Source organism: Mytilus trossulus, chromosome 4, assembly GCF_036588685.1.
Source record: "Mytilus trossulus isolate FHL-02 chromosome 4, PNRI_Mtr1.1.1.hap1, whole genome shotgun sequence".
NCBI classification, from domain to species: domain Eukaryota; kingdom Metazoa; phylum Mollusca; class Bivalvia; order Mytilida; family Mytilidae; genus Mytilus; species Mytilus trossulus.
This window is the reverse complement of record NC_086376.1, coordinates 77,534,976-77,553,308: the sequence shown is the minus strand read 5'-3', so window position 1 is coordinate 77,553,308 and position 18,333 is coordinate 77,534,976. Positions and strand designations below refer to the sequence as shown.

General features: G+C 30.8%; 1 protein-coding gene across 1 annotated transcript in view; it reads left to right on the top strand.

Moving 5' to 3' along the window:
• The window catches only part of LOC134716024 (acetylcholine receptor subunit alpha-like), a 37,837-nt gene extending 26,216 nt beyond the window's left edge, over positions 1-11,621 (top strand). The window contains exons 4-5 of the mRNA XM_063578693.1: positions 8,956-9,937; positions 11,144-11,621. Coding sequence (XP_063434763.1) covers positions 8,956-9,937; positions 11,144-11,323 — 1,162 coding nt within the window. The 3' untranslated portion in view covers positions 11,324-11,621. The remainder of the gene's footprint in view (positions 1-8,955; positions 9,938-11,143) is intronic.
• The last annotated feature ends 6,712 nt before the right edge of the window (positions 11,622-18,333 follow it).

Here is an 18,333-nt window from a genome sequence, read left to right as displayed (position 1 = left end):
TCGCTGAATTGCTGGTTGTGTCAGAGGCTTTTGTAGTCATTGATTATATTTGAAAAAAAATATCCTGGAATCTGGCTATACATTCTTTTAAAATATAAAAGCTTTTGAACCTTTTAACATTGATAAAATCAACAGTAGACATACAAATCCCCTTATATATCTTAATTTGTAAATTTGTTCTAATAAGAGGAGATTTTGAGGGCCAAATAAAGGCCTTTGTGGTCCCACATTTTAATTGATTTAAGTAACATTCTATGCTTGGTTGACACCGTGATATTTGGTATTAATGTATTTTGGAACTTGTCGAGAAACGCTCATAATAAAGAATGTAAAAATATTTGTTTCTCTTCATCATATTTTCAGACAAATGTAATCCTACCTAGAAAGAGTATGTTTTTGAGGTTGAAATAAACAAATTGTAAGCGTACTTGTAGTTTGATAGTCACTGCAATCAAATAAAACTTATGGTTTTTATTTGACAGGAAGTCGTATAATAACTAACTAATAAGATTTAAATTAATTTTCTGAATGGACACGTTGCGTGAAAGTTTGTAATTTCATCAATTACCATTACAATTTTATTCAAATTTTGATTTAATTAAAACATAAATAGTTCTATGTATTAATTTATTTTTTGATAAAACTTGTGCTATACTTGAAACACGCAATATCATTTGATTTGCTTATGGCAGTCATACATTGTTTCCACTAATAAAATATACATTGTTAATGGGAATGAACTTTGACAATTGGTAAAATGAAGCTTCTTAAACATTCCTTCTAACAACACATTGTGTAATTCAATATATCAATTCATATGCTCCCAATTGTATGCATTTGAATACAGATTAAAGTGTAGGAAAAACACTAGAGGAGATTTTGAACTGACATGGTCATTTTTATTTTGACACATTCTGAATTCTAAAATGACAGATCAATAAACAACTATTCAGACACTCAGATTCAGCTTGAATAAAATATTCAGCATAAAAATGAGACAGGAAATGGGTAATGTGTCAAAGAGACAACAACCCGACCAAATAAAAAAAAAACAGCAGAAGGTCACCTACAGGTCTTCAATGTATCGAGAAATTCCCGCACACAGAGGCGTCCTTCAGAAGGCCCCTAAACAAATATATACTAGTTCAGTGATAATGAACGCCAGACTAATAGCATATTTGGTTATGTTCAGTAGCTTGGGTTTTTTTTTGGTATGGAGAGGTGAGTCCATTTTAATGTAAATACATAAACGTAATTCGAAAACTTATATTAAAATTTATTAAAAGGATATTTTTATTCCGATGTTCACGACAATAACTACTTGATTGCCAGAATAGCAAAGAAAAATATATTTGACAAATGGAATTTTGAGGGAAGAGGTGAGTTATCAGATACAAGGCCTTTAATTAAGAATAATCTCCAGACTCGTGTTTAAAATGAAGTTGAAACGCAAAGAAAATATTCGATTAACTGAAATGTATGAATAGAACTTATTTATCACTAGGAAATATCATAGACGTAAAAGTTACAAATTCATGATGTCATAGTAAAAATGGCTGTTTAAGACCCCTGTAAAAATTTGAAAAAAATTATTGAGGGAAAAGAAGAGTAAAAAAGGCATTCAAGTTAGTATGATCATCAGTCGCGTGTTTTTTCTTCAAAATGAAGTTGACGGGCAATGCAAATTTCAAAAGGTTATGTTTTCACTTAGGCAATGTAAATTATATCCGTTAAAGGGGCCCAAAAGTTCAAGCTTATTATTTCCTTGTCATTCGTTGTTTCGTCTACAGTGTCATGTCCGGTACACTAAAACTCAATGGGAGTTTTGCAGTACTACTACACACAATAGCTCTTCATTCAAATTGCATATGTTCATTAATAATCAAATCTAAATTGTTTACTTAAAGTTTACAGTTATTTTAAGTAAGAACTTACTATTAATAAAATTAACGGTTCCAATTTTCTTGCACCAGATGCGCATTTCGACAATACATGTCTCTTCAGTGATGCTCGTGGCCGAAATATTTGAAATCCAAAGCTAATATAAAAGATGAAGAGCTATAATCCAAAAGGTCCAAAAAGTAAAGCCAAATCCGTGAAAGGAATCAGAGCTTTGCATGAGGGAGATACATTCCTTAATTTATAATAATTTCTAATGTTTTGAAACAGCAAATTTTAATAACACAAAAAATCCGTATTTTCATGCCAGTACCGAAGTACTGGCTACTGGGCTGGTGATACATTAACTTTATTTATATATCAAATGAGTTATAGCTGTTGAAAATATTTGGATGGAGATTGGTTGATTGATTGATTGATTGTTTCATTGGATTTTGTGTAATTCCAGTTTCAGTATTTTTGGCTCCTTTATAGCGGTCATTGTTTTTATTGGTGGAGGAAGCCAGATTGCCCATAGAGAACCACAACATTCAGTAGGAAAACTACCAATCTTATTAAATCTAGTGCACCTGCTAAATGCACAATTTAAACGCATATTCTCTGTGTCGACAAGCTTGTAAAACAGTAGTTGAATTATTTAGACCACCTAGACCCTTTTTTACTTGAGTTAAAGTTGGAGTAAATGTTTTGGTGAAGACACGTAGAACTCAACCATTTGGCCTCATTTAATTTATGTAATCTTAATTTCAAATTGAGGGTTTAACGTTAATTATCAAAGATTGAAAAGTACACGCCAAATTCCATGATTGACATTGACAGATAACAAGATCAACGAATTGTGTGTAGAATTATGTGGTAACACAAACTTTCTATCTTTTGTCGACACCATTGCAGGAACAAAGTTTGTGGAAATAAGTAAGTATAACTACGAGAGTGATACATCTTTTACATAAGTGATGATACTTGATTTTGTAAAGTGGTTACATATTCAAAATGAATAAAAAGAGATTACTTGGTACACAAATTTGCTAAAGAAATATTAAGCAATTCTTATTCTTATTTTGAATTTTTGATATCTAGAGGAAAATCGAATAATATGTCACATGTAAAGAAACACAATATGTACATATTCATGCCTAAGTGTTAACAATATGTAATACACTAGTATTTTAAAAGTTCCTTAATTTAAAGGAGATTTCATTTTATTGTTTATTTAATGACACTTTTTGTCGACCGATTTCTTGGAAACTGCGAACTTTTCTCTTCAACCATTCTCAACATTTTTGTCTTTCTGTTCATAGTTATATGCCATATAAATATGATCATTTACCAAACTTTCAAACTTAACATGAATCAAATTGTTAATCAGTAATATAAGATTGTTTTAATTATTTTTATTTTGATCCTGTCCTTAAAAAATCTTGAAATGTCTTTTTGGTGTGACACATTAAACGTAGAAGACAAATGCGTTTTGTGTTGTGAAGATAAAAGTGTGAATAACACGAGACCAATCTATGAGGTAATTACGTATTTGTATTCTTTGTTACTTTGGTTTATTATCATAAGCTTACCATTTTTGGAGGAGGACATCTTTCGGTATTTTTTGTATAATACCACTTTTATAAGTCAACCGTCAATTCATTGTACATACTCTATGTAAATAACAAGCGCAATAGTAAAACATAGTTTATGTAAATATAAACTCAACTTTTGAAAATTACAATTTGTTTGAATGACGTTAAATAAAACAACTTTTATTTATTTACGTACAAGTTGGTATTAGCATTGATGTAAACATAATATTTACCATTTGTTTAGAATAAAAACTCTTCTAAATTAAGTCAATTAAATCATATAAGTTTTTGCCATGAGTTTGTCAGTCTTCCCAATGCTGATGATGTTTAACTGAAGATTTTGAAATAAATATGATCAAAGTGATTACTACCAAAAGATTAAAGTGAAAAAAAGCAATATCCGGTCATACCAACCAATTACGTACGGGTTAAATAATGAACATTTTATCTGCTGCAGTTGTTTTCTCCGAAAAGAAATCATATGGAAAGTAAGAGTTAGTTAATTGAGATAAACACCAATAAAAGACCGAAACGACGAGGAAGATATCATATACTTATCTACTACTCCCCGTATAGTCTTAATCAATGAACAAAGAGCCTTACCATAAAGTAAGATATCAAAATATTAAAGTGATCCCATTCTACAAAATTAAGCATCATCACGTAGGTAAATGACGTATTACGAAAACAGGTACAAAAAAAAAAAATGAAAATGTTCGTTTCGTTTGGAACATAATTATATAATTTTGGAATAAAAAATATCATTAAGGAGACATCAGCAACGCTCGAGAAAAACAGTTGTGACGCTAAATCAAACATAAATTTAAAGAGCTTTGAAAAAAAAAATCCGTAAGTTTTGCCAAGTATAGAATTCAGAAGTAAGGTATGTCAACGTTTAGTGCTGACAACTGGACTGTTGATAACTTTGACACGAAGGAGCCACCTGCAATGTCATTGATCTATTGGGTGTAAACTTTCACCAAAGATACATGTCTTGTGTGTGTGTGCACTCCAGCGGTTTGTTATAAAATAGTTTTCAGTATAGAATGACAGCATCTCAGCCGATATTTTACTCATTTGATGAACACAAAGCTAAGACAAAGCATCATAATAAGAAAACATTTGACATGTTTCAACTAGTTTTGTCAATATACCAGTTTACAATGTAACCAATAAAGCATAGTTTTTCCCATATGTTCAAATAGTCGGAGCGGTATGTTATTTGGTTTTGTTCATAGGCCCATTAAAAAAAACCAAACAAGCAAATAAAATCATGTATAAAAGAAAAACAAAAGAATCAACAAAATCTGCAAAAAACCTACCAACAACACGAACTATGGAAAATAACGGTCCTTTCCAAGTAAAGTTAAATCCACAATGAATTTACCAGTAGAAAATGTGAAGTATAATGTAAGAATAATTAATCTATGTTGTCACAACCATTGAAAGTAGAAAGTAGAAAACAAAATATGAAATTAACTATATTGTGAACAACATGATCTTTTCTGACAACTGCCATAGAAGTAAACTGATTTTAAAATATCAACAAAAATCAGAAGTCGAAAAACAGACAGAACACCATTGCTAAAAGTTAAAAGACAAACGACATTCTGCGTTATGTCACACGGACAATACAACATTTAAGATTATGAATCCAATAAAAAATATGGATGGCATCCCTGTATATTTAAAGCAAATAGTTCCTGATTGCGTAATGTAAGTTTTACATAGTCATTTGCACACATTCGATGACTTTGCGGATATTTAGAAACGGTAGATTTGTTGTGTAGCGTATGCCTAATAATTCAAGCAGTTGGTCGTTTCCTATTTCTTTATTTTTTTATTTGCTGTATTGTTTCATATTTATTTTTATCACTAATTATTCTTTTCTTGTTCCCTTCTCTGTGTAGGCTATTCACCTTCGTACTTTTGTTGGCCTTTTTAACATTTTTGAATTCGAGCGTCACTGATGAGTCTTTTGTAGACGAAACGCGCGTCTGGCGTATATACAAAATTTAGTCCTGGTATCTATGACGAGTTTATCTACGAGCAATCTAAAACAGTTTTGATTTGGAATGCTAATTAGGGGTTTCGTCAGATCTACATGCTCGTTCAATAAACCAATTTCTCTATCTGCGAGAATCCTCTTCAATTGACGAGACATTTGATAGTTAGTAAATGGGTATTTGTCTAATACTACACAATTAATGTCTTTTAATGGAATGTCTTTAAATATTAATTAAACTGTGTCAAATATTATACAATAATTGAAATTAACGCGAGCGCATTAGTATTAGCTCGAGAAACATTTTGCTGATAAGTTTCCATTGGCAATTACAGTTATTTAACCTTCGGTACAATTAATTGACATAGCAATTGTTTTAAATTAAATGTCTTGTTATGTCATATAAAATAAGGTCGTTAGCCGTGAGTATTGTTTCCGGTACATATTCTAGCTGTATTTAATTTCAGAACACTTTATACTAGACACTATAGTAAAGGTAAGCAATGAACTCATCATAGATACCAGGATTGACATTTTGTATTTTCGCTTTATGCTCGAAAAGATAAAGAGGTCAATTAAGTACGAAGTTGAAGAGCATTGATGGCCAACAGTTCTTAAAACGTTTGTCAAATACAGCTACGGTAATCTATTTTTGAGGTAGAGAAGCCTATGTATTAAAAAAATCAAAGTTTTGTAAACAGTATAACAAACATTAATGTCAAAGGTTAAATTTACATATTACATATTCGGCTCTAACTAACATGACATTTTATTTTCCCAGACGTCACCTCAGCGGATAGACGTTTTTCATATTTGTGGTTGCTTTACCAACACTTTATCAATTATTTACTTAAAAAAACAGTTATTTAAGACGAACTAGAAAAACACTTTAAAATGACGCTTTAGTGTGCTTTTCTTATTGAACCTTAGCAAGTTACGTTAAAAATGGAGGTACCTTTCTTTTGTATTAGTTGAATATTGCAAAACTAAAATGGATTTTTGATGCATACAAAATACAAATTTATTACTGCACGATACAAAGAATTTTACAGAAAAGTATTCTAACACTCAGAAGTATACCAGTCTGATAGTTTAGTTCCAAAGACTTATGATTCTTCTACGTAATATTAAACAGAGGCATTTGAATCAAAACTGATGTAAAAAATTATTGTGAACTCTTGTAAATCAACCTTTAAAAAGTTGATTTAATCGACTATACCAGGGGATAAAAAACCGTAAGTGATTCGCATATGGTTAAAACTTTTTGAAATCATTTAATTTAAAGAAAAAAGTAAATAGCAAAAAAACGCATTCTTGGAAAAGTTCTAAACGAGAAGATCGTTTCAATTTTATTTTATGTCAGCACCGTAGTGCGTAATCCTGAGCTTACCATGTAATACTCCTGCAGACGAACCGTCCGGAAGAAGAAGCGTCAACCTAATAGTCGTAATGAAAGTATTTAAAAAAATAATACTGTTGTCATGTCCCGCTTTTTGGAAAAATGATACTAAACTTCAGTCGCATGAAGTATTGTATGCACATATCAGATCTCAATTTTACAAAAACAAAATGCTTGATCCTATCAGTTAAATGAAAAACGGAATATGCTCAAAATTTCATTTTCAAATATATGCGCATTTTCATGCAAATAACATAGAACACGTCTTTTAAAAGAACCAAATTTGACTAATTGCATTAGTAATCACGGTCGTAAAATTCCCAAAGAGATGGTGAAGTATAGGTTCCTATTTATATTTATGTTAATTTCATCATCTGGTTTAATGATATTACATTACATTAGAGTAACAGCGTGTTTTCTTCTACAGGAATGAACTAAACGTATAACTAGTGGTTTGCTTTAATCAAACGTTGTAATCACCAGTTAAATTGCAAAAAGCATAACGGGATGGCAGTTTAAACGTAACTACAACAAAAAAGTCTTAATCATTAGTTTTGCAATTTAATCTAAACAATCATTCTGCATTTGTTAAAACTGTCATTTTGATGTTGCCAAAGATTTCTTGTTACAGTATGTTTGTACTTTTTAAAGTCAAATTACTTCAAGCACTGGTTAAAATGGCAGTTGAATTGATGTTAAACTTACAAAAACATGTCTTGTTTAGTTTAAAAAAACCCAATTGCTTTATCCAAAACAAACGTATTTGAAAAGTAAGTTTTAAATGAAGAAAAATGCATACTTTTAAAAGAAACTGAATGTTATGTTTTGAATATTTGATGGTGATCGTTAAGTTCCCTGAGTTAATTCAAGGTTTTTAATTTATTTATGTTAATTGTATTCAATACGTTTAATATACCATTTGCATAATATACTTTTTTCTGCAGGAAAACCTTTATGCATTACTAATGATTATCAATTGTCTCTATAATCATTGTTGATTTGTAATATATTAATACTCAATCTATAAATGGGTCGATATATAACGCCACTGTTTAGCGCCATGTGTGGGCTATTTTATGGCGGCTACTTTTTTTTGGTGGAGGAGGACGAATTGCCCGTAGAAAACCATCGACATTTAATGGGGAAACTGACAACCCTAATTATTTAAGATTGGAGTCGAGTGCACCTCAGTGTTGACTTTCCTAGACCACTTAGCCACCGAGAACCCGACCACCCACTAGAAGCGAAGGTTAATGCATCTTTGGAAAGGGCAAATATTTTGCCTCGAAATAGTCATAATACGGATCGCTTGGATACTTTTTGAAAGCGTTCTGTAACGTTCAAAGATAGTGTCATAATCACATCTCTCACGATTCTGACCGGATGTATGTTCGTATTGATAAATTTTTCACAGACAATTGGTTTGATTTTGTTTATGCTAAACATGAATGACTTTTTTAATTCTTAGGTTTAACAAGATGTGGCCTTTCAAATTCTTATGGTGAATTTCTTTTCAGTTAACCATTAAATGTAAATTTCTACAACTCAAGGATGTTATTCCTAATATTGAAAAAGAAATTACTAGGATAACACAATTGTTATTATCAGAATTGGAATAGTTATTATTATTACCTTGTAGAAAATTTACTTTTGTTATCATTGTACTTCTTTAAATTTATGTTTGTCTGTTATTCTCTTTTTTTTGCCTTTTCAAATTAGATTCAACTTCACCTAGCAAAGATGAAATTTCGCCAAAAAATTATGTATGTCTGCACTTTTAACATTTAGCGACTGATGATCAGTAATATTACTTGCAAATTTAAGTATCGCTATTTTTTTTCAAATTATTCATTATTCATAATGATAAATATTGATATTTCAAAACATATATATATATATAAAAACGTAGACAATTTATATAGTAGTCAAAATTCTAAGATAAAATGTTAATAATTTTTTTTTAATTTAGTTCTGTCAAAGCATTAATTGATGAATGAGATAAATGAGAAAAAAAAATCGTAATTTAAAAATAGAATAAAATAAGATATATGAATCACGCCTCGATATCGATATTTCAGTGCAGATGGAAATTTCGTTGTTACTCTGATGACTAAGGCAACAATACATTATACCGGACTGATAATATGGGAACCTCCAGTCATATATAAAAGTGCATGTATCATAGACGTAGAATATTTCCCGTTTGATATACAGTCATGTAAGATGAAGTTCGGTTCATGGACGTACGATGGGAACGAAATAGATCTTGTCCACATATGTTCTGAAAACCAGGATATAGCAGGCGTATTATTAACCAATGGTATAAATTTTGCTGACTTCTATTCAAATGTAGAGTGGGATGTATTGTCAGGAACAGCGATAAAAAATTTCAAAACATATCCATGCTGCCCAGAACCATATATTGACGTGACGTTTGAGATAACAATGAAGAGGAAAACATTATTTCATACAGTAAATCTGATCATGCCTTGTGTTGCAATATCTTTTTTGACAGTAATTGTGTTTTATCTGCCATCAGACAGTGGTGAAAAAATAACCCTTTCTATCTCAATTCTGCTGTCATTGACCGTTTTCTTCCTTTTGCTGGCAGAAATAATTCCACCGACTTCTTTAGTGATTCCACTACTAGGAAAGTATCTTTTATTTACAATGACTGCAGTCACTTTATCCATTTTAGCCACCATAATAACGATTAGAATACATTTCCATTCACCCTCTACACACAAAATGTCCTCATCGGTGAAATACATATTTCTGGATCTTTTACCAAGATTAATGTTTATGGAACGTCCCAAACTAGAATCAAACATGACAACTGAACATAATACAAATTATGCAAATCAAAACGCTGAAATGGACAATATAAGAACAAGACTTTTAGTTCTAGAAGAAGAGAAATCTTGTGAAGGCAGTGCTGAATCTGGAGTAGAAGCAGACGCATCGTTACCACCGCAGGATTTAGACTACTACAAAATAATTGGTCTTCGCAACCTGGATCGGATCGTGGACCATATGAAAAGACAAGACGAAGAATTGTCTGTAAGTGTAGCAGTATGTTTTCCTTTATTTCTTCCTTAAATAGACAATCAATGTTGTTTTAACTTATTTATAAGCATAATTGCATGTAACTCAAATCGTTTAAAATCGAAATCCTTAAGTGCATATGTCAATTATAACATAAAGGGTAACAATGTTCCTGCACCAGATGCTTATTTTGACACAAACAGTGCATCTAACGACATTTTCTATCAATTATGTAAAGTTTAAATGAATCAGGTTGAAGGAGAAACAAAGGTTTATAAGACTAACTATATCATCTTTGTTTTAATGTGAATCAGCTTTTTTCAAACTAAACAGAGCGTTTAGTTCTATGGTTTTAAAAAAACAGTTTAATTTATTTTAAAAAAAAGAGGAGGAAAAACACACTAAGGAAACAATCAAAGACGATTTTTTATTCGAAGAAAAACCCGGTAATACAATGGACAAAAAGAAAATATTTTGCTAAAAAAAGCATAAATAACACATGCACGTAATGCAGAATGTAAGATGATGCAACACTAGTTCAAAGTTCATGATGAAATTGCTTGATGGAATATGAAAGAAAGTCGTGTAATTTATATACATCTTTAGTAGCTTTTGTTTGTCATATCGTAATATTTTGTTTTCGTTTTCTGGAGATTAGTCTTTTAATTGCAATTATTGTATTGTTTCTGTGTTATAAGTAAACATTCAGTTAAAGAGTCCGTACGTTTTAGACCATAACATTTTGCAGAGACGCATGTCGATTAAAGACAGTATTTTGAGTCAGAGCTGATGAAGTTTTCTATAATTTTGCTATAATTTGTCCCAGATGGGATTTTTTAAATTCTAACTTATTTTCTTAAAGAAATACACTACGAAATAATTGTGGTCTCGGAACTACTATGACTATCATATACCTTAATCCTCATCACAGAGATAAAACTTTCTTTTGCATAAACTCTTGTGAGAACGTGATAATGTCTACGTTTCCTGAGGTAGCACATATCATATTATTAGGCTCTTGGTTTTCTGTAATGAGATGTTTCCCATTTTGTTTTCACAAATTGTCTTATATCTGACTGTACGGCATGAGATTGAGCACTTTTCAAGTCTTTTCGATGACATTATGTTGTTTATATCTATCTCTTTGGTTTGTAGTTGTCCGATTGACCGTTTTCCCTCATATCATAAATTAAAATGCTTACATCAACATTTCTTTTTCAGATTAGAGAAGACTGGAAATATGTTGCCATGGTGATTGACAGAATGTTTTTGATAATTTTCACTGTAGCTTCTCTGATAGGATTCTTTGGGGTAATAGCACAAGCACCAACCCTTTACGATACTCGAATTCCAGTTTCTGAATTTTTATACAACAGAAGTTACTGTGCATATCCAAGTTAGATAAATATACTTCAGTTGTATCCCAATGCTGATATCATGTCTTTCAGTATGTCTTTCAGCGCGTGTTTTTAATTTTTTCTTTTTTAAATATGCAAGTTTTCGATTTGAAAACCTTATTTGTGATAACAATTAATTGCTCAGCTCTTGCTAAGAGAGAAACTTTCTATAACAGGTTTATCTTAATTCATGCATTGATAGATAATGATTGCATTCCACATTTTTTATTATACAAATATATTTACGTTTTTACAATTGTTCTATCTAATATACATGTATGTTTTACTTATAAAATGAGGAAGTGAAAGCGACACTTTATCTTATTCTTCTAAAGAGAATTGTTTACAATGTCTTATCAATGTATTTTATATCAGTATGTGTACATAATTATGTACAATTAATTTTCTAAGAGTGCAAGCAACTAAAAGATACATCAATGTACATAAGTTGTGTTCTGCCATGTTCACGGTATGATATTTATATCAATTGTAATTTTACGACAATGCCTTATTTATGAGTTCATATAATAATCCTAAACAACGTTCACCTCATTATTGTATTTGCATGTACATTGAACATTAATTTAAGGAAACGGATGTATCTGCAATGAAACACCATTTCCGCTACTTTCTCCTTGGAAGAAATAAAACTAAGAATTAATTTGATAAATAATAGATGTGGGACACATAAATAACTAATTAATCTGACATAATTTCACGATCGCCATCAAGTATTAAAATTATATCAGGTATAAAAAATGTAACAGCAGATATATACAGTATATTTAAGCTGAAACGGTAGACCAGGCAGAATCCTATTACTCCTGTTTTTATCAAATATTGAGATATACAGACAGTGTAATGAATATACTTTGCAGTTTGTTAACATCAAATATCGTAGACACATTTCATAAAAATTTCTCTCGATTTTGTGCTCCTTTGACATTGGTTAAAAGAAATTCTGATGCTTAAGTAAAAATTCTCAGGAATTACTAGCCAGACAGTTATAAATGATAGTAACTATCAATGACCCAGGAGTTGTTCATTTCAAGATGGTTTTGACCTGATGGAACGTTTAGAAAAAATCATGTAATATCACTATGTACTTTGCAACCAGTAAGCTTACAAAAAACTCTTAACACATATTCATCAAAATAGGATAAACTATAATAAATTGAAACTAAAGTTTTATAATATTGCATGTTTAAAACAACGCATTATACAATACATACAGTATTAAGCTTATAATATTTCTGGATGGTTGACTAATTTTGATAAAGGAATCAGATATTTGCAGGACATATTTTAATGCATGTCAATGTATAATGTTGATTTCAAACAAGAATGTACTTAAGTACAAATTAATAAAAAAAACTAAGAAGGAGAAGAATGATACCAAAGGGACATTACAATGTCATGGCAAAATAGAAAAATGACGAAAAGACCAACAGTACACAAACCATAGAAAAGACTGAGCAACACGAACTCTAAGACATCACAAAATTAATAATCCATGGAACAAACCCATATTCTTACCGTGAAACGTGGACCAAGGAGAAATAAACTCTTCATAGATTGGTGTAACTAGAAACAAGTTTTTTTTCATTACAAAGGATAGGACAAATTGTAACTGATATAAACAACACAGACAATTAAAAATAAGAATAAAAATTATCATAAAAAACTGAAACAAGAGCAACTCAAACCAATATACAAGTATTCAAAGCCAAGATTTATGCTCCGGAAGGTTTGTCAGATGCTGCTTCGCACTCACTTATCCTTTATTATACTGCAATCAGATATTTTACTATACAGATAAAGCTATACGTATACACGTTAGCTTTATACGTCAATGACCCCAACTAACTTATAAGCCCCGCCTCCTTATTGTATTTCATCAACAACGTCACGTCACGACCATGACAACGTAAAGTAACAATGGTCAAACTTTTATGAATTTAAACTTTTATGTCTTCAAAATGGTTATTTATATACCATGATTATCAAATGTTATTAATTAAATTCATTTTCCCTTTCTAATTCTTTGATATGTCAATGTCTTATCGCCTGGACTACGTTCATAGGGAAATGCCCCAAAATGGTACCCCAAGAGGGAAATTCCAAACACTTTTTTTAACAATTTTTGTTATATGTTTTTTTTTTATTTTTAAATTATTTTTTTTTCGATTGCAGTATAAATACAATATACGTATAGTGTCTTGAAATATGAAATTTATTTGTACGAAACGGGAAAAATGTTCGGTAGAACCTCGCATTTTCCCGTTTCTAAGCCTCATACAAATAAATTTCATATTTCAAGACACTATACGTATATTGTCTAAGTATAGGCAAAAAACAACTATTGGTTTATCAATATATTTTGTTTGAACAACATGTGTCACGTCATGTGGTCTGTGGAAACACTGCACACAACTTTTAAGTGAGATGACCTAGGCTGTTGAGAAGTGGCAAAATTTTAGATTTTAGATAGAAGATTATTTAAATGCAGATACATGTAGAAGACGTCATACACAAATGGTCAAACCAACCATTTGCATTTATTCAAGGAAGGAATTGTTAAACAAAAATTTAAACATCAGTCATTATGTTGTCCTTTTTTAATCAAAATCATTCCGTCTATATCTTATCATTCAGTAAATAAATATCATCGCCGTCAGGATTCGCAGATTACAGACTGTTGTTAAATACCATGCCAAAGCTGCAGTAGTCCACACTAAATGTTGATGGGTAATACTAACCCTTTGATCTTTGAAATAGGTAATGACAACGTTAACCCCAGACTTGCTATTAAACATGTTATTAGCGAAAACATTACTTACCCCTAATATAATATAATCTTATCAATTGAATTTGAGAATTTGTTTTCTTTAACTCTGATCTCTTATCACAAACATGTCTGATAAATGGAAGCAAGCATTAAAATAATATGTCTGGTGAATTTTAACACATACGATGAATTCGATTAATATGTATAGACAAATCCCCACTCATCATATCACTTCAAACGATACTAGAGAAATTTTCTTTGCCAAAAACTTGTTAAAACTATGTTAAGTTACTCTGAATATTTATTGTTTGCGCTTACTGTGTGGGCCTCGTTTGGCGTTTGTTTGATAAATTGCCTTAGAACGTTTTCTGGTTTTTTAAATATTTGGTAGGTAGAAAGATATGACAGTTAAAAATACCTTGTGTTTAGTTTCTTTTGTTACCCTTTTCTGTCATCGAATACAAACTTTTTTTTAAACTGACTTTTACTGTGCATTTTCCTGTGTGTTTTTTCTTCTACATTGGCTTGAGGTATAGAGGGAGGTTTGAGAAAAAAAGAAAAAAAAGAAAAAAGAAAAAACATTTTGCGCCTGTCCCAAGGTAAGAGCCACTGGCCTTTGTTAGTCTTGTATGATTTTTATTTTTATTTCTTTTATATATTTCAGAGTTTAGTTGATGTCCATTATCACTGACTAGTCATATTTTTTTTTATATATATGGGCCTGCTGAAACACGCCTCCGGGGATTTTCTCGATGTATCTAAGACCAATGGTGACCATCAGCTTTTTTACGCTTTTTTGGTCAGAGTGTGGTCTCCTTGGTAAATTTCCCATTTCATTCTCAATTTTATTTTAAGTTTTGTACTAGATATTTCCTCACTGACCTAGTTTTTAACAGGTCAACTTGATAGACAGCATTCCAAATGGAGATCTATAACAGAAAACAGACAAGTACATCATTAAAACTCCGAGTCTTTTAGTTTTTACTTGCATCCTTTGATGCCTTGTGCTTTTAGAATTTGCAAATATAAAGTGTTTTGTTTTGCACTCTAGGTTATCAAAAACTAATAATATTTGACATATGAGGAAAGCGATCTTCTAAGAGACCAAACAAATCTGTTTATACATACAATAACGACCAATTGGTGTAAGAAAATCAGTTGTAATTTTAACAGTTGAAACATATAAGGCTAAGTTATGAAGTAGAAGGTGTAAATTTGATGCAACAGTACTTTCTCGAAGATCAACGCTCTTAAACACATATAGCAAATATATATCAAGGTATAAAAAAAGCTTGGGGATTAGCATAAATGACTAAAAGAACGAAACCGAGAGCATCCAGATTATAATATTTATCAAAGGTAACATGCTTATAATTTGTTACGGTAGACGCGCATTTCGTCTACATAAGACTCTTCACAGGCGTAAGTGACGTCTCCTACTATGCATGCGAATCCACTATCAGTAAACAATGTCATGTCAGATTTTGGACAATGATTTTATCTGCAATTTTACAGATCAGAACAGTACTGATATGTAAAATGTAAAATAACAAAAAAACTTTCAAATTCATGACGGAAAATCCCAATTTAAATGACAAAACTTAAATCTCAAACACATCAACGAATAGACAACAACTCAAAATCAAATCAAAGAAATGGACACAAGTACAACATGTCGCTCATGAGCTGAGATACAGGTACATCTTTTCGGTAAACCTATACAATGTGTGATGATGACCGTAAAACTTGTGTAGTGTCGACTTCAGTTATTCGTCCTTTAATTTTTTTTTTTCTAAAATCAAAATGAATGTCAAATATATTTAACAGCATCCACCCTGTCGAAAACTAGGGCTTGTGATGTTTTACAACCTAAAAAAAAGTATACGTATTTTGCAAATCTTTTTCGAAAAATTGATTCTGTAATGATATCTTGCTCCCTTACATTTAATTTTTATCAGTGTATCTATTTACAATTTTAATCAGACCAACATAGTCATATAGAATCACATTGTCCTGCAAGCTAGATGGAAAATCCTATTCAGTGCCAGATCCAAACAATTATTTGTTGACATTTGACTGTAACAAAGTATAAGCAAAGTTTACTTTACTGATTGTGTTGAACAACAACAAAGAACATGAAGCATATAAGTTCAAGAAGAAACATATTTCTTATTGCCTTGAGGTGTCCTTATCCTTTGATCTCGATATAAACCTGGCTCATATTATCACAAGCAGAATAATTGTATATATATATATATATTAGGAAGGCCTGATTATGAGTGAATCTTTATTTTTTTCCGAAAAAAAAAAAATAAAAACGTTTACAGCTATTGATTTCCTTTGATATATCAAAAAGATTGACTTTTCCAAGTGATTATAAAAGAATTTCAAAAATAAGGAACAGGGAGTACACAAAATATCGTAAACAATTGACACGAATAAACTGGAAACAAAATAATGCAATTTATTATTAAAACAAAAAGTTACAAACACAGTTTCATTTTAACTATATAACGCATTTTATCATATCTATATGCTTACATGTGAATTGAAACTACTTCGCACTGAGGTATATTTGAATAAAGAGTAATGAACAGTTAAATTTTATTGGGAACCTGGTTTGCGAAATAGTGTAAGTATTTCAAATACTGTAACACTAACAGACAAAAACAGTAAAATCACACAAAAATACTGAACTCCGAAGAAAACTCATAACGCAAAGTCCCTAACCGAATGCCTGAAACACTGCAAACGAATGGATAACTACTATCATATTCCTGACTACTTACTGGCGAGTAGAAAATGGTGGTTTTTACTTTGTTTTATAGCTAGCAAAGCCTCTTATTGTATGACAGCTGTACCAAATTCCATTAAACTGACAGCAATGTGTGAACAATACAAAAAAACATAATAGGTACAAATGGCAAAAATAGGAAACCCCGTATGTAGTAGATACTTTCGACTCCAATCATAATTGACAAGACTTGTCAGTTTTTCCTGACGAAGGTCGATTAAATACTGTGGCTTCCTCCATCAATAATATATGACCGCCTTGGAATAAAAATAAGTACTGAAAGTGGATTTGAATCATCAATCAAATTTTATAAAATTGAAGTTGTATCTAAATTAAGTTCAGGTCGCCATTACCGGTTTGCTACATCTTTAAACGTGTTAATGTACTAAATCAAGACAGGACAGTTGTCTCTCCTGTGTTGCATTAACTTTGGTGCATTTTATATAATAACATGAATTGACCCTTTAGTAGTACCTGAGTTCTAAACGTATTAGAAAGGGTTCGTGTTGTCCTATCTTTGGATTTGATATAATTATCTTATTTCTTTTCTTTTCTGTTTTGGTCTTGTTCTTGTCTCTTTTTGTCCTCGCCTGATGAATTTCAGATTTGTTTGCTTCTCCATGTGTTGATTATAAAAAAGAATTAATAAAATACATTTAATGTCAATTTCGGAGGATTTAAAGCATTATTCTGCGATTTATATAAGACGCAAACAATCTGCTTTTTTTTTTTACAAATTTGTAACAAAAATTAAATACGAATCTTATTTGCCAATCTGATTAAGAAAGGAAACAAACAATAAACGTTGACGTTAACGTAAAAAATTAAAACTTTGGTCTATCCTAATTGTAGTAATTACATTTTCTTTCAGTAACGAGCTTTCTTTGACAATGAATGTCAACACATCGCTCGTTCATTTAACAAAGAAAAATCTAAGTTAGAATTTATTGAATTAGTTTTAATCCATAGCAAATGAAAGCATGATTGATCAAAACCGCAACTAGCTGATGTACTTATTGTTTTTAAACAAATGCAATTGCTGGTTTATGATTTTTTTCTTTGATTTCCCAATATTATTCTCTCTCTATCTTTTGCTGCAAAGTGCAGTGTTTTTGTATTGTGTGTTGACGGTAAGTGTTGATCGCTAAAATGAACAAACGAAAAATTTTTGGTAAAACTTTATGTATGTAGTATATATCAACGTCATTTAATACACATTAATTCAAATCTCAAACAAAAAACTTGAAATTAATAACTAAAAACAACACTTTTTAACATTTTGTGCTTCCGAAACACTTTTTTGGATTACTTCCATCAAAAGGAACGCACCTTTCAGGGCCGTTCAAAAACAAAAAAATGAAACACTAATGTATATGAACCGAATCAGTTGAAGAAATGTTTTAAAAAAATTACATGAAAAAGGTAATAGTAA